The sequence below is a fragment of the Scophthalmus maximus genome, chromosome 10 (assembly GCF_022379125.1).
Source record: "Scophthalmus maximus strain ysfricsl-2021 chromosome 10, ASM2237912v1, whole genome shotgun sequence".
NCBI lineage: Eukaryota > Metazoa > Chordata > Actinopteri > Pleuronectiformes > Scophthalmidae > Scophthalmus > Scophthalmus maximus.
Window position 1 is genome coordinate 11138176 of NC_061524.1, and position 17813 is coordinate 11155988.

At 46.9% G+C, this 17813-nt stretch overlaps 1 protein-coding gene across 4 annotated transcripts; it reads left to right on the forward strand.

The window, feature by feature from the left end:
* Nucleotides 1–1848: 1848 nt before the first annotated feature.
* On the forward strand, nt 1849–14472 carry ism1 (isthmin 1). Of its 4 annotated transcripts, XM_035606180.2 has the most exons (7): nt 1849–2950; nt 3383–4058; nt 9056–9259; nt 10127–10397; nt 12012–12155; nt 12297–12386; nt 13051–14472. In XM_035606180.2, the coding sequence occupies exons 2-7, from the start codon at nt 3930–3932 to the stop codon at nt 13566–13568; spliced, it is 1356 nt and encodes a 451-aa protein (XP_035462073.1). In that variant the 5' UTR covers nt 1849–2950; nt 3383–3929; the 3' UTR covers nt 13569–14472. The 4 variants fall into 4 exon arrangements, with proteins under 4 accessions (XP_035462073.1, XP_035462071.1, XP_035462074.1 ...); XM_035606178.2 differs by having other exon boundaries at nt 1849–4058; XM_035606181.2 differs by having other exon boundaries at nt 1849–4058; nt 9059–9259.
* Nucleotides 14473–17813: the final 3341 nt, after the last annotated feature.

A 17813-nucleotide genomic window follows, 5' to 3' on the forward strand; every position in this document is an offset into this window, starting at 1 on the left:
TCGAGACGGCTCATATTCACAAACAGCTTATTTGTCCATGTTTTAAAAGACCTGCTGTTCTCTTTCTCACACAAACTGCACAGCAGTTGTGAAGGTAGGCATGCAGCGCATGCAGCAGCTGAGCCAGCAACCTCACCTAGCAATTAGCTGTGAACTCTAAATTCTTGTGGTATGGGGTAATCGTTTGATTAACACAGGGAGGATTATAGATGGATGATGAATGTTTTCGCGATGTGTCAGATTGGGTCGAGTCGACACTCGTTTGTCCTGTGGATGTTGCCATGTTTGTGTTTTCACCTCCCATAAACTTTTTTCACGATGGGATAAAAATACATAATGTGATCCTCGGGAAATATATGGTAGATTAACTGCAAACGCTGATGTTGTTTTTTTAAACATATTTTCCCCTAAAGGAAAGAAAACTAGAAATCTGTGCTCTATGGTGGACCACTTTGTTCTGTAAGGGAATATTCACATCTGGCTCCCATAGCCAGAAACAATACAAAACAGTTTCTTTAATCCTCAGTTCTGTGATGTCATACCAGTGTACTGTTCCATACAGATCTGGAGGAGAAGGGAAAAGGTGGCCTCGAATGTTGCAATGGGGTTCACTGACGCCCTCAGGATGTCTGTTATTAATTTGTGTTTACTTTCACCTTTTTCGTCTAACTGTGAACATTGTGAAATCCATCGCAGGTTTACGGCAGAGGACAGATGTGTGTCCAGAGAAACTCGAAAGCTTGAATTCCCTCTCAAACACAGTGTTTAAACACCAGGCTCCACTGTGATTATGCAGAAAGTGAAAAATTCGACTCGGGAACATTTACCAGTAACAGTTTTGTAAAGTTTTGCACAGCAGGAAAAAAAATGCTTGTTCGAGGAATCTCATATCTGAGAGTGAGTTTGAAATTGAGATTGAGTTTGAAGAGGTGATTTAGAAAGTATTCAAACTTGACATGTGCAGAAAGTAACTGAATCACAATGAATTTTGGAGGACAAATTTGTGTGGTTCAACTGGTGGAGGCCTAATGTGACCGTAAACCTCAAAATAACTACTCTCCAGTTCAGTGTGTAGAATTGCTATTCATATTTTTATTATTTTTTGTGTGGTTGTCAGCGGACACATTTGGTCACATATCTTTATCCATTCAGACCCTGCATATTATAATAATCATACTGGCAGTCGAAGTAATATCAGAAATATTTGAAAATATATTTTTCTGATGAATTATTGACAGTGCAGTTAGTTAGTAAAACAAAAAAAAGGAAAATATGGTAATATGGCACTGACTGTCAGGCAAGGTGAGAAGCACATGTGTTGCCAAACTGCCCTCCATGTCACTTCTAACTGCCCTCAGGTTTCAGCAGAAGTGGCAAATGGTCAGCGCTGGCATCCAGAACATCTGTCCGGCCAGACTACTGGTGGCAAGGCCCCAGAGACCTGCCGGCCTGCACCAGCCTCTTTTGAACTGCAGATCCAAATACTCTGCGCTTATTGGAATGGCATGTAGCTGCTATTCTGAAGGGGGGATCCTCTGCTACGCCTTTGATGTCCACCACTGTGTCCAAAGCAGGCGAGCCATTCTCAGTGCTCTCTGTTTCCCATTTAGACAGAGATTTTTCTATTCTGGAGAGTGATTTTTGAAGTGAGGCAGACAAAAGACAGATTCGCATGGTTTGGACGGCTATGCTCGGCCTGGAGTAAGAACTGTAACTGAAGACGGCAGTAAAGCTGTGTACTGGGAACTGCATGAGCATGATGAAGATAAACAAGGTATGCCACCTTTAATTGATACAGAAAATGCAGATCGGTGCATTTGTTTGGATATCTTTTAGCCCAATTCAACCATTTGCCTTATCACATCTCTGTGAGGGCAACAGGGGCAGCTTTACGCAATATACTGTGCAGAGGCTTTAGTGACTGAATGAAACATGTCTGGTAAAAATTTTCTGCAAAGGTGCTAAATTGCTCCATCCTGCTCTTCACTCTGTTGCCAGTTACTGATTTTATATAGTAAACTAAGCTGCCACCAAGTCTACTCACTGTGCTTTCTGACACAAGGCAGCTGCGATGGCAGTTACAGTATATCTCTGTTAGAGTTTACCAAAGCTTCCCAGTTTGGGATCAATTAAGAACATCTGTCTGTCTGTCTGTCTGTGTCTGTCTGTGTGTCTGTGTGTGTGTGTGTGTGTGTCTGTCTGTCTGTCTGTCTGTCTGTCTGTGTGTCTGTGTGTCTGTCTGTTTGTGAAAAGACGTCATAGTGTATGAAATCCAGGGCTGTAACATGAAATTAGTGTGGGTTTTCTTTGGCTTGTGTTCAACACGCTAGTTGGTTGACATGGAAACTATGTGATACAGGGAAACAAATACATAAGATGCAGAAAGAAAAATGTCACATTGATTTTTAAGTTCAGTGTGTTTTTAATGCAAACAGGCTACAGTGTAATGTGGGTAACTGTCATGACTCTTGACAGAGCGGTGCCTTTTACGCGCAATTTGGCCAGATTATCTGTGTGGAAATATTTCCTGTTGCAACACTGACAAATACCTCGACCGAGATCTTGTCAGTCCTCGTCAGTAACAGTGTTGTTCCCCCTGTGCCCAAACTGAATGTATTGACTTCAAAGGCGACGGGTAATATTAGAGGCTGTTGTTTCCCCCGGTGTCCTCGGGGCTCAGTGAACTGTCCCCCGCGCTGCAGCGGCCCCTGCTTGGTGCATAATTTGACACAGCGACCTGTCCTTTGAAGGGGACAACACGGGGGCCAATCTCGTTAGGCACCATTTGTCTTGCTCTAGTGGAGTGTCACAGCACCTTCCGCCGCATAGTGTTGTTGGTCACAGGCGGACACGAGGCTGCTGCGCGCATGTCGGCGGGAGAGGCGGACCTCCTGTCACGCGCCCCCGGGAGTCTTCCTCCGCGCCGCGACGCGCCCGTGCGCACACCGAGGTCACACACACACACACACACACGAGTGATTTCATGCACATTAAACAAAGGTCCTTGTTAAAAGATGACTAGAAGTGTATCTCATCTGCCATGGAGCACCTCTGGGATGTTTCCTCACCAGAACTCCCTCAAGTGTGAAGCCCGGACGGAGGACTGGCGGAGAGGGACGAACGAGTTAACCAGGGGGAGGGCGCTGGCACAGGGGGGCGTAGAGTATAAGAGCACCTCCGGAGCGCACAACAGGAGCAGCGTGTGTGTGTCTTCCAGGCCGCGGGTTGACGTGGTTTGACTTGTTTCATTTCGGTGCGCTCGGAAATCCGCCGCGTAATGGAGGAATACCATTTTTAAGCAGAACTCCGCCGTGAAGTCTTGACCGGGAGGAGATACACAAGTACCTGTGCCTCACTTATTTATTTTTTTATATATCCTCAGAAGGTAATCTCATCGAGGAAGGCGTCGGAGGGTGCAGAATGAGGACGACACGAGCCACGCGTGAAGAGAGGAGCAGCGGAGTGTGAGCCCGACGATGTGGCGGCGACACCGCGGGGCAACTGGGCTGCGACTTTCCTGAGCTCCGAGAAGTTGGCGAGGGCGCAACAAGAGAGGACCGCGTCCTCCAGCAGTCGGCACCCTCGACCAATGGGCACATCAGCGTTTGGACTCATCCCGTTTGACTTAAAATCAAAGTGCAGGAATAATCATTGAAGGGGGATGAATCAAACACACAGTTAACAAGAGACAAACCCACTGGTCCACATTCATCTCGGCTGAAACACTTGGTCCACATTATTTGACGCCTCCGATCGTTTTCCCCTCATTCTTTTTTTTTTTTGCAATTTTGATTCCCGAAGTGGCTCCGAAGTGGTGTTGCGGCTCCTCGTCCCCGGCGGATCCGGAGATCGGGGTCTCTGCACCGGGAAGAGGCGGAGTCGGAGCCGGGGCCGCGACGCGCGCTCCAAAGAGCGGCCGCGTCAAAAGGATGGTGCGTCTGGCGGCGGAGCTGCTGCTGCTCCTGGGACTTCTCCTCCTCACCTTGCACATCACGGTGCTGCGGAGCAGTCCGCTGCCGCAGGGGAACGTGACGCGGAGCCTGGACCAGGACACTGAGGTGAGTGAGGAGCAGAGCCGCCAGTGGCGACGTGCTGTCCATCAGGGGAGCTTCCTTGGAGGGGGGGATATCCATCTGAAGGGTCTCAGTCGGTCACAGATGGGCTTGATAGGATGCTCACATGAGCCAAGGTAATATGAATCCCCCATTGCTGTGAGCCTTGTGAGGGGTTGTTGATGTACACACAGGGAATGGTAGGGAGCCAGCAGAGGGATGGAAGATGAGGCAGGGGTCAGAGATCAGCCCCCTATACCAGACACACCTCCCTATTGTTGGGGTTTAAATGATATAGCTGCAGGCACTTCTCTGTCATCATTGGCTCATCACTGTCATCCAAGTGTTCAGTTGATGGGGCTGAGGGTCAGTGCCCCCCCCCCCCCCATCTCCCCCTATCCACCTCTAGATGATAAATAGAATAATATAAGTAAATACAATTAGGTTGGGATATTATTCGCCAATCGTGTGGTCTTGACAAAACGATTGCCTCTTTGGTTTGTTCATGTCGCCCTAAAAAAATCGACAAGGGAGACATTCGTCAACATGACACCACTCGAGACAGGTTTAGTAGTTTAACTGCCCCATTTTACCGTCAGCATAAAGCGCACAGACTCCAGCAGAGCAACAAAGCCTGACCCGAGGGTTGAGGCGGGTCCAGGATCAACAGGCCTCTTTACAGAGTGTTAAGCGATATATCCTTCAGCTGCTTTTCGATGTATATTTAGCCATGCAACTGGAATACTGTCTTCATGTCCCAGTGATAAATGTGTATTTATATCAACTGGAATCGTGTCCTTTCATAAATGCTTTCTTGGGGGCTTGGGGGGGGATTTTGACAACAGAGGATGGTGAGGCTAATTTCTCTCATGGCTGCCATCACTGTTGACTGGCCTGCCCACACGCGACAGCGTCGTGTGTCCGGTCTGATACTAGGACATGCAAAACTGAGGAAATATTCCAGGAATTTGTCAAATGTTTGTCACACTGCCAAATGCTAGGTGGGACTCGCAGTACGAGAACCAGGAGTTCAGTGTCTCCGGAGGAATCACGGTGAAAAATATGGAACACATTCCGCCCATTCCGAGCTCAACATCGCTTTTGTCATAAGTTCACATTTACATCGAGATTCTGGCTCGTGATGAAAGAGCCCAACGCTGCCACCCATGCCCCATGTTGAGGCAAGCGCTGAGAGTTTTTGTTTTTTTTTCCTCATTAATGCTCTGACTATGTGCAGACATGCTTCACTGGTCCGCCACTGAAGACAGTGATGTCATCTTTCAGCCAGGCTTGTCACGGCCCAGGGGGTGTATTGTCATCCTGAGGTGTCAAATTTAAAATGCCATTCACAGAAACACAAATGACAGGATGTGGCTCCGTGCACCTGTGGAGGACAGAGGAGTTCCTGGTCTGAGCCACATCCTGGGTCAGGAGATCCATCCTCTGTAGCAGTGTATAATTAGCTCAATGTTTGACAAGAACATTCAGATGTGATCAATAATGTGCTGGATAACTAATCATGGTTTTGCACTTTTGGAGTTTCCTTTCCTTATTTGCAAGTCTTTTAAGTCTAGATGATGTGATGCCTCAGTTTGAAAATGCAAATACACACATGCGCACACCCAGTCTGAGGCGTGTGACAGGGGAAGGATAGTTTTCTCTTCCACCTACATAAGTGCAGTGTTGAAAAGCATCTGGCACAATGTGCGCTGCCTTCATTTCCTGCCAGCGTCCCTGAGGGGAGGACCCCCGAGTTGCTCCCAATTGAAAATGGAGTCATGCCCCTTTAAGCAGCCCTTACAAAGTGAAAAAGGGGGAAGCGGGAAAAGAAGAGGAGATACTGTGAGGGGGGGGGGGGGGGGGGGGGGCTTGTGTATGCATGTGTTCATTCATGGCTTTTGAGAGTGGGGGGTGACATCCCGGGAGGCCCCAGATGAACTGAGGAATGGTGTGTCACTTTTGATCTCCAAATTAAAGCATGTTCCTTGTTGAGGAAGATCTCAGATGAGTGATAGCGACTGCAACGCCTTCAAAGATCACTGCTGATTATTTATTTATTTTACATTTAAATGACTTATGTCCAGTGCACTGTTACAATCTGAGCAGTGTTTATGTCAACAATATCAGGGATGGGGACCGACAGATTTTACACGACTGATACACAACTGCCATTCCTTCCTGATGAGTCATTTCTACATTCCCTCTGCGAACCTTCCATTATTTCCAACTCAGCCTAATGTCCTTAATTGGTCTGTTTAAATACGGATTGAGACATAATCAAATTCAGTCATTTGGACGTATACAATGTCATGGTTTGTCCTTCAGTTCTGCTCAAGACATTAATCATCAGCATGTTATTTAACACTGATATTTTTCTGTCAGTAGTGTTTGTAGGGAAATCAAATAAATGCCTCGTACTCGACTTAATGCGTTCGCACTGGGCAGCTGTCACATTTCGGTTTCAGACAAATTAATCTAGAAAAGGTATATGGCACATAACAAAATGACAACTGTTTTTTTTGGAAACCTACATGAATGTCATTAGACATTCCCTCTCCCGATCCTGGCTCAGTTTGTAACCGGTGTGGCTTTTTACAGTTGACAGTAGAGCTGCAACAATAAATCGATTAGTAATTGACTACTTAATTAATTAATTAATTAATTAACTATTGAAGTAATTTTTATGGGGGGGTTCTCTGATTTTTTTAATGTAAATGTTTTCTAGTTTCTTTGCTCCTCTGTGACAGTACATTGAATGTCTTTGGTTTGTGCACTCTTACCCTAGATTATCTACAGTCTAATAAGACTTATAACATAAATCAAATCACCGTAAATCTGCGCATGTGCATAATCAGACACATTCTCTGTGTTTACAAGCAGGCTTCAGCTTCCACTCTGATTGAAATATCATCACAAGCGTTGCTCCGGGATTAATCATGACACTTTGAAGTTTGACTTTGAATAAACCAAATTTGTGTCAGGATTAGATTATCAGACTGCCGTGTGTTATCCAGCATAATATGACACAACAGAAGATTCAGACAGGATTAGTCTGGATAATGGAGAATTAATCCCAGAAATACTGCAAATGGGTTTCATGCCAACATTGTGTATTCTGAAACATTTGTGGTGGCATCTGCTTTTATTTATAATAGACGTTCTCATGGAGAAAATGGTAAATTGTTGCTCAATAACAGTCTTTTTTTGTTGTTTTGTTTTAATCAGTATCCAGAGCGTAATTTCCTGACATGACAGCTGCTGTTTTCAGTGGCTGTGAAATGTTTGGTACTTACAGTGGATTTATACGACAATTTGTTGTATCATTATCATGAATCCATGTCTGGACTGGAGAGCAACTTGTGTGGTCTGCAATTAAATATAATAATCCAGTGGAGAATAATACAATTCACCCAGAGGAGATCAACCACATCTGTTTACTTTGTTTTACAGATGTATGTTGCTGCATGTGCATATTTACGTTGCCACTGAACCTGCAAGTGTAGCGTTGGGGCTGCTCCCTCGGTGGAGCTCAGTTACAGCCACCGTGTGACTTCTGAAGGCGGGCAACTTGAAAGGCGCGGCTATCACATGGTCATCTCCAAGCCCAAGTGCTTGCGATAGAACCAAAGAGGGTCCTGTGATGTTCACATAAAGGGTTGATAGCTGATGCACAATCTGTGCTGCTGAAATGATCTTTCTTCTGTCCTGAGCTCTGAGCCATAATTGTTCGGTTTGCGGAAAAGAGGACATTTCTGGTTTTAATTGGAATCAGTTTTTTCCTCAAATTGTATGATTTTTTTCTAACATAAATTCTCATAAAAACTCATCAACTTCTTGACAGTAACCTCCTCCACTTTTTTTTTTTATTTGGTGGCTACAGACGAGATACAGAACCGTTGAATCTCCTTCTTTCAAAATTACGGGCAATTGTATAATCATTGTAATTATGGCGGTTGCTCATATTAACAAACGTGAGGTGAACATTTTGAAATTCTTTGAATGCTATCACATTAACTCCATCTGGTCTCTGGAGAAGGAAAAAAGTCCTCCTCAGTGGACAGGCCAGTCTTTCTGTGCAGTCGACCGCTGTCCCATCTGTGGCTGAATTCACATTACATTGTGCATTTATAATCCTTCCTCTCGTGCTGTGCTGCTCTATTTACGGCGCCTATATTGTCCCAGCGTGCACCTTGGCTGGACACAAACAGCTCCACTGGGGGCTTTTATGCCCACCACAATGTGGCAGAGCTGACACTTTGCCTGTGACTGGCCACCGCAACTGTACAGCACTGCTGCCATATTCTCAGGCCTCAGCCCGGCCACAAAAACACTAGGGAGGAAGAAAGGGGACATGAAAAAAAAAAAAAAAAGAAAAGCAAAGAAAACAAGGAACATGATTGATGGCTTTCTTTGATCTTATTTTCTGCCACCCCAGAATGGATGATTGCCGACTACTTATGTCTACGTGTCCAATTGAGGAGTAATTGTTCCCTGTGTGCATACCTGACAGGGGACATATGGCTTAACTGTCCTTTTGGGACAAATTTACGACCCCCCCTGTCAGAGGACCCAATGCTTTTCTCTCTACAAGAAGGCAGATGTAATTATTTTGCAATGTTTGCTTTGGTTTCATTGTATAATTCCAGAGCAAGAAAACCATCAGTCTAAAAGAGCTTTTGTCCTCCTCTCAGCCAGCACCAGAACGTGCTATATATGCCCACACCATATTGCTATGGTAAAGCAGCAGCATACTTTGTCAGTTAAATATGGAAAAAAAGTATAGAGCATTCGCTCTGAATGCAGGCTCTAGTGATCCATTATATTTTGGTGGAAGCAGACAGTGTCCCACTGTTTCAGGGGCTCCTTCTCTCTGGGCCCCAAGTGGTCGAAAGGCTACTCTGTGGAAGTCTTAATCAAAATATTTTCTATGCATTCTAATGATCCTATATCATGAATGCACAAAAGCGACAATCGGTTAATATTATGTTCCTTTTTCTCCCCAGCAGAACAACATCAATGTAAAAAGCAGCTCCTCTGCCCAGCTGGCTCCTGAAGACCGGAGGTCTGGTCCAGAACACCGCTTGGCCCTGCCCTGGGCACAGGGCAGCAACGTACACAGAGACGGCCCCGGCACTTTCATCCTAGATCTGCACAATTTCCCCGACCTCTCCAAAGCCGATATCAATGGACAGAATCCCAACATACAGGTGATCATGTGTGTCTGTGCACCTGCCAGTCTGCTTTGATGCTTTTCACTCACTCTGCAAGACATGGCTACTCAAGCACACAGGACAGGAAGAGCAAACAGGAAGAATAGTTTGGTGCACATCACTACCCTCTTTTTTTTTCTCGCCCCTTCCTCCTTCCCTCGCTCCCTGTCGTCTTTCACACCTCCTGGCTCGCAGTGAAGCTTAAGATACGTACGGAGGTCTCACGTCCCTCATAATGACAGCTAAAAGGCAGACGCTTACCACCAGTGCCTCACCACTAACCCATGTGCAGGAAGACCGACGACAGCTTATGTAAATGTGCGGCAAACCGTTGCCCGTAAGTCCCCTCAGCGGTGCAGATGGCCGAGTAACTGCTGCCATGTTTGAATCCTTCTCCTGTCTAATCCAGCGAGGGGGTCTTTCCATTTCTGAGAGCATCACTGCTAAATCCGAGCACGAACAAAGTGTATTAACATCTCAAGATGTGGGAAGAGAGCTGAGCAACCAATTGAGCAAGGGCGCGAGGCTGTGGAAGAAGGGGGGTGTTGTCTTTGATCCCAGGATTCATCTGGCTTTCATGGTCTGGAGGAGGCCGAGTAGCCCTTTGAACTCTGTGTTTAGGTGGAGAGGGCCTGAGAGGTGGGAGGGTGGCTGTGGGGCAGGGGTGGTGGTCCCCCCTCATCTGGGAGGCACATGTGTAAGGGCGAAAGGGGGAGGGGGTTAATATCGTGTGTCGGGGTAACCAAAAGTGTCACCTCACAGCAACCGGTCGACCACTTCTGTCCTAGAAAGGTTATTTACGTATCTCCTCTGATGACTCCGTGTTGAATTTCAACTTTAAATAGACTTCTGTTCTTTATACAGGTGACCATTGAAGTGGTGGATGGACTGGAGGGCCATGAGCCAGAGAAAGGACTCCGCAAGGAAACCAAACCCAACTGGGCTTCTCCTAACTGGAGAAACTGGTGGCCTCGTACTTCGTCGTCATCCTCCTCCTCGTCCACCACTCACCAAACAGAGGAGCACGATCGCGCCTACGGGAGCAACAGCGAGGACAGCAACTTCCTCCGGCCGCCGGCAGACTGGGACAGGAGAGGCGGCACCGGGGGAGGAGGCAAAGCTCAATCTGACTATGGTGAGAATCACAGGAGGGGTGTGTGTGTTGTCCACAATCCGTATCGCGGAATATTTTGAAGAACCCACACGCTCTTATTTGAGCACTGGTCGTTTCCACAGATGGTCACTGTCTGATGTGGAATCTGTAATTTGCAGATTTGCTGATTTAAACTGTCACCATAATAAGTGCACTCATCCCGGGCGAGCCTTTGGGAGCCCCTGATTGAAGCCTTTAACACTCTTTTATGAGATGGATTCCTCTGCGGTGCGCAGCGCGCTGCGTGACACAGTTCGAACGCGTTGCGACATCAAAGTTCAGCAGCAGGAATGGGGCCAGAAGGACTGTTGGGCTGCAACGCTGTTCTCACAACACGCTCATAACGTAAGCCCACAGATAAATCTGCCGTGGAAGAATTTACACTCACTGTCATACAGTGTGCGTCCGGCCCGTGTTGTAGCATGCCCAAACCAGTATGGTCGAACAGGAATGCATGTACTGTGGAAAATATCATTTAATCCACTTGCACTTGCACTTCAGGAAGGCAATGCTATGAATTTTTGTTTTTGTTTTTTGGGGGGTCAAACCATAGCCCAGGTTTAATGTTCCGGGCTTATCGCTGTGGTCAGCTCTCATTCATCCTTTATTCATACCACACGGATGGACAAGGAAATATTTCATCATCATTACTGTCCTGGTTTTAACCCTAATAGTCATAATTGTGGACAAGCGGTGAGGGTCATCCATCACAGGCCCTTCAGTTGTGGGCTGAGTGGCCAGCAGCTCTTGGGCTGTAAAAAGCCATGGAAGGGGCACAGGAGCAGTGCTACACTGCTATCTGGCCTGTATTCGTATAAAATGCTCATAATGAGGGGCAGATGGCCGTGGGGTGGTGGGGGTGGTGGGTAACTTCCAACCCCACATGCCCACATATATTCTCCTCGTTGATGGAGTGCTGCTTTCAAGATGCGCGTGTCTGTGTGTGGTGGTGGGCTGGTCGGAGAGCCCAGTGTTTACATGTATACCCATTACAGTGATCCGCTCAACGATAATTGGAGTTAAAGAGGATTTCTCACCGTTTCACTTCCCATTTTCGAACCAATGAATCACAGGCTGAATGGGACGGTGTCCTGGTGCTGGGGATACTCAAGCAGCACACAAAGTTTCTATTTGCAAATTGCCTCCTGCTGGATCCCGGCAGCTTTTGTTGGAATTTGCAAAATGCTTCCCTGTTACTTCACTTACTGAACACATACACACACATTGTGCCTCTTTGCCCTGGACCCTTTGGCTCAACAACTATGTGTCAGCATGTGTAATACACAGTATGTGTGTGTGTGTGTATGTATGTGTGTGCGTGCGTGTGCGTACATGCAGGCTGCGTGGCATCTGCTTTGAGGGGCAAAGTCAAAGAGAACTTTGAGCTCCCCTACTTCCCCTTTAATGCGCACACGCACGCACGCACGCACGCACGCACGCACGCACGCACGCACGCACGCACGCACGCACACGCACACGCACACACACACACACACTTATTATTAGTGAGGCATGCTAATAGGCCTCAGTAAGTTCAGCATGTGGCCTGCATCAGAGCTGAAGATCTCTTTCACCCTCTCTCTCTCTCTGATCTAGACTACATGGATGGAGAGGGGGACTGGAGTAACTGGTCAGCGTGCAGCGTGACCTGTGGAAACGGCAACCAGAAAAGGACCAGGTCATGTGGTTATGCCTGCACAGCCACAGAGTCCAGGACTTGCGATATGCCCAACTGCCCAGGTAAAGTCTCCATTTTGGATAACAGAGCAAAACCTCAGCGGTAAATGCAATGTTAGTAGATATAAGAGAATCAGCAGTTTGTACGTGTGGGTAGTTTTCATCTGTTGATCCACCTCTCACTGTTAATTCATCACTCCATAGGTTTTGAGGATGCCTTCAAGACAGCGGCCACTGAAGTCAGCCTGTTAGCTGGAACAGATGAGTTCAATGCCACAGAACTCTTTGGTGTTGGTAAGGATCTGCCTTCTCCTTCGTCTTACTGCAGACTATCCTTCTTACACTATCAAAGGTAGTTCATCCATCTGGCAACAGAGTTCCCGCACACACTTGGCATTCCTCATGCTGGGGCTGTGGTCCATTACTGTGCAGAGGTGGAAATGTGCAGCAGGGCAGGAAGAGCACCGTATGCCGCTGTCCACTCTGTCTGAATTCAGTTGTTTCAGACCTGCACCGAAGTCCGGACAGTTTCCAGAACTTTTCTGGAGCGGCTGCATGTGAGAGCGCAAATGTTGCTTCGGACATTGTCCAGAACTTCTCCTGCCAGCCCCCAAGTAAAATTTCCGGAAAAACGTCAGAGTGAGCCCATGTGAGAATTCAGCTGGAAAATCTCCGGAAGACTCACTGAGAAACAGTTGGTGCTCGACTGGGGCGCCACCCCTCGCCTGAGTGTTCCAGAAATGTTCCTGTTGTTGTGAATGCACCCGACTCCGGAAACTTCCTGCTGTGTTCCTCATATGTGAACGGCAAACTCCAGAAAATGTCTGCACCTAATTGTCCAGACATTTTCCAGAGTTCCTGTCTGAAAACAGCTTCTGTTATCACACCTTGTAGCTTCTAATGTTGGCCAGTCGAAGGGAGAAGATGTAGCATTTAATTGTGGCCTCATTTCTTTCAGACACAGACAGTTGTGAGCGATGGATGAACTGCAAGAGCGACTTCCTGAAGAAGTACATGACCAAGGTGGCCAACGACCTTCCCAGCTGCCCCTGCTCTTACCCAACTGAGGTGGCGTACAGCACAGCCGACGTACACGATGCTCTCACGCGCCGGGATTTCCGTTGGAAAGACGCCAGCGGGCCAAAAGAGAAGCTGGAGATCTACAAGCCCACGGCCCGTTACTGCATCCGCTCCATGCTGACACTGGAGTCCACCACGCTGGCCGCACAGCACTGCTGCTACGACGACAACATGAAGCTCATCACTCGTGGGAAAGGGGCTGGCACGCCCAACCTCATCAGCACAGAGTTCTCAGCTGACCTGCACTACAAGGTGGACATCCTGCCCTGGATCATCTGCAAAGGGGACTGGAGCCGCTACAACCAGGCCAGGCCACCAAACAACGGGCAGAAATGTCCCGACAACCCTCAGGACGAGGACTACTACAAACAGTTTGAAGAAGCAAGGGAATTCTAGCCCACTGAGTGAAAGGATAAAATCAACAGCACTGTGCTAAAATGTTCAGCTAAACCTCCGAAATGTGGCTGAAACCAATTTTTTCATTTTGTCTTAGGTCAAATAACAAATGAACTTTTAGGCTCTGGGGAACACGACTTAACTGCTCTTTTGAACCAAGAGGCATAAAAACCGAACAGAGTCAAAACCCCTACTTGGTCCCAAGGAACTTTTCCTGACTTAACCAAAAAACGATCAATAATGTTCCTTTTTTTTTATAAAGGATGCCTCTGAAATTTTACCAGTAATAGTGTTGCCAATTTTTACTCGGATTTGGTCACCAAAGGGAGAAGTGATTTGTATTCTTAAAAGGGAAATGTGTTTTTCGTCCGTTTAGATTGTCTGTGTTCGTCTCCATAGACTGCTTATGTTTGATAAATCTGAGAAGCCTGTGATAATAGAAGGATGAGTTTCCTCAGGAGTGTGTTGGGATGGGGGGTGGGGGGTGGGGTCCGGGGGGTTTGGTGCCAGAGGACAGGGTACGAAATGTATCCCCTTTGTCAAATGCAATATCCAGGTTATCATGTAAGCTTGTGAGTATGTTTATTTAGCATGCACATTCTTTAACAACCATGTCCCTTGTGTCTCTGAGACAAATCATTGTAAAAAAGCCTGCATTATTTTTGTAAAGTATTTATTAAGCCCGTAGCTGCGTCTGAGTTGGGCGTCTGTGACTTTGGTTTCTGATTCACATACTGTATGGATGAATGCTTGAGATCCCTCACTAACTCAAACTTTGCCATCGATGTTCATATATCCCCGTCTCAAGTTCGGATTTAACCATGATAGACCGCAAAGAATGTGTGATTTCAACTGTATGGGAAGATTTTTGAAATATAAATCTATAAATAAATTTTTAAAAATGCCAGTGAATGTTTTTTAAAAAGAGGTAAACCATTGTGCCAATGAACTTTCTTGGTAAATATATATAATACAATATTTCAAGCCACATTTCATCAGCTGCTGTTAGATTTCCCTCCTGCTGTCAGAGGAAATTCATCTGCAGGGGGGGAAAAAGAAAAAAAATCGATCAATTAAACTCCTCCAACAGGCTTAATCCAGCGCACAAGACTTCCATTAGTTCCATCCAATGGGGCTCTCGGGCCAGGCCTTTTGATGGGATTGTGATATTTCTTCAGAGGGCGAGGAGGGCAAGATTCTCTTGAATGCGCCTCAAATTATTTGTCTTTGGCATGTATCCTCACATTCCTGAGTAATTTACACACACACACACACACACACACACACAGACACACACAGACACAGACACACACACACACACACACACACACACACACACACACACACACACACACACACACACACACACACACACACACACACACACACACACACACACACACACACACACACACACACACACACACACACACACACACACACACACACACACACACACACACACACACACACACACACACAGCTTGAATGCTGCCTGTCCATAGCAGGGACCTCTGACCATTCTCTCTCCACTGAGTGCCGCAGTCATTGTCACACAGAGAAAGCCATTCATGGTGCCCTCATTCCTGCAGTCTTGTGTGCGGCACAGCTGCCCGGGTGCAGGGCTTGTCTTTACAATGAAGCAGGCCCCAGCACGTTCCACACCCCTGAGGCGCTACATGCAACTGCCTAGTTGCTTCACCAGTCATACGAAACTCCTCCACGAGCGTCATTGGGCCCATCTATCCCCAAAAAGCATCCTTTTATTAACAGCCACTCAAATGCTCACTGTAAATCTCCTAGACACTCTTGGAATGTAGATGCGCATCTCTCTCCCACAGTACTATCAGACCATGTGTAAAGCTAAGTTTTTAAGTGTCCATTCCTTAAATAAAAGAATGGTTTGATGCTAAGATTGCAGTTACAAGCGCGGATCTTTATCTTAGCGGGCCGTCTGCCAAACAGGCCATGAAGATCAAAGCAAGGTGATGGTCTTTACTTTGAGACATTAAGGCCAAGCTCAAATTGATGACATACGTCCAACCCCCACCGCCTCTAAGCCCTGTATCTCTTCTCCAGACAGACTCCACAAGTCTTGGGGAGTAAGTAATTACTCGTATACCCTCCTCACTTTTCTTCTCCCCTCCGTTACAAAAGCGAGCACAACTTGCAATGTGATTCCTGGGCCAAGGCGCAGGTAGGAAATACAGAAGCGAGATCGCGAAGCTGTGCATAATTGGTGTGAAAATGAGAGGGCAGACGTGCTGTGGACCAGCGAGAACAGAGAGTACAGAGCAAACTCATTGCATGGGCTGCTGGATGCCTATGAGGCCTCTTTTGTGATACTATTTCCAGGACTCCACTCTGGTATGTTTCAAAGGATGCAAAGCACCATATTAGTGGTATATTGTCATGGATCCGAAAGGGCTCATTAAGCATCACCAAGATATGATTGTTGGTATTTTGCCTCTATTTTTGTTATGAGAAGGAAATTATGTCTAACGTACTTACACTGTTTTAGACCAAGTTTGACAGGGCTGGCTCTGGGATTTCTCAGATCTCCACACAAGAGCTAACTGTGGGAATATAAAAACAAGAGCAGTTAGGAAGAGGAAGAAGGCAGTGGAAACTTGGATTGGTTCATGTAATAAATAAAGAGAAAGCTCAGCTTATTTCTCGAGAAATATTTCACATTAAAGCAAGACCAGGTGGTTTGTTGTCCGGGCTGGAGCTCACGGGTTTCCGTTTTTCTTCAAGTAAACAAGTGGGGTGCACGGTGGCAATGGAGGCATCTCTTTTGTTTTGTGGCGTAAGCGGTGCAGATGTGACAGAGCCATTTTTAGCCTCACACCCTTACTTTCTTTCACTCCCTCTCTGCTACTTTATGGGTGGTGGACCACAAAGCAGGAAGTGTCTGAGCCGCAATACCGCAGGGCCCTGATTGCACGGCAGAGCTAATTAAAAGGTTTTTCGTTGGTCTCCTAATCTGGGAATAGCTGACCTGGACCAGGAGGCTGCTTATCAAGCCACACTGTCCCTCCCTTTTTCAACCGTCCCCCCCACCAATGTCCTACGGGCAAAACAGGGGTGGGGCCGATGGCACTCTTCCTGCCATAGGCTTGCATCTTTGGCACAGCGAGTCAGGAGAGGAGTAGGTGGCAGCAGGGGTAAACATGTGCCTGGGTGTGCAGCTGAACAAACGGGTCAAGGAGCTGTGGCGCATCTGAGGGGGCAGACTGCCTAACTTAACCCCCGCTGCCAGGACATTGCAGAGATGGTGCAGCGACAAAGCACATAACAAAATGCTCTAATTCATTTGGACATATAGTATCACTATAGTGAACATGGCTGATGTCTTCTATAAGAATTTAAACAAAAGCTATAAACATGGAGCCCTTCATGAATTCCAGTTGTTGGATAAATAAGACCAGAGGAAAAAAAATCAGCTTTGCCTCCTCAGAAGAGTTATTATTATTTCACTGCACTAAACTTTGGCTCTGCGCGCAGCATGTGCTAAAACAAGTGAAAACTCAAAAGCAAATTGACTTTTAAAGAGGCAAACGTTAAATCAAATGGATCATTACACCGAGAAATAATATCCATTTTGAGTCACCATTCACATGCACAAGATCCTCGATTTCATAATGAGAAATAAAGTGAAAGTAGGCAGGGACCAGAGGGCCTGGACCACTGCGTCACACACCCACACGCTCAGCTGTTTAGCTCAGTGCTCTGAACATGACAGGAGCAGATCCTGATGTGGACGGAGGAGAGAGAGAAGAGTCCGGATCCTCTGACTCCCGGGGTCATGGTCAGTTATGGTTTGGTCCAACAAAGGCAAATACGTACCCCGTCTGGTTTGTGTGTGTTGATGTTACTGTGACTGGCACAGAGGGGCTGTAACAGAGTAGAGGGGGTTGGTGGCCCAGGGGGTGGAGGGGTGGTGTCAGCATGAGCACGGAAGCTGCATGGCCGTGATTCACTGTGACAGCACCGCTTGGCATGTGAGGACAGCAGGCCAGACAGGCAAGGCTGCTGCCTTTGATCTTTATTTGCTCCACCGTCTGTTTTGCATTTAAGAGCCTTGCTGAGCACAAGGCATTGGATACACCTTGAATGGCTCAGGACCCCGTCCACTTTTTGAAGACCCGGGATTCGTTTTCAAAGCAAAGGGGATCCAGGACAGAGAGGAGTGATGTTTGAAGGGGACAGGTCTGTGCTGAATAGGGCCGGGGGTCTCCCAGC

Coding starts and splice junctions, on each gene's coding strand:
- ism1 (XM_035606178.2), top strand. CDS start 3,930: ATGGTGCGTCTGGCGGCGGAGCTGCTGCTGCTCCTGGGACTTCTCCTC. Junction 10,398..12,011: donor CAAAGCTCAATCTGACTATG/GTGAGAATCACA, acceptor TCTCTGATCTAG/ACTACATGGATGGAGAGGGG. Junction 12,156..12,296: donor CGATATGCCCAACTGCCCAG/GTAAAGTCTCCA, acceptor ATCACTCCATAG/GTTTTGAGGATGCCTTCAAG.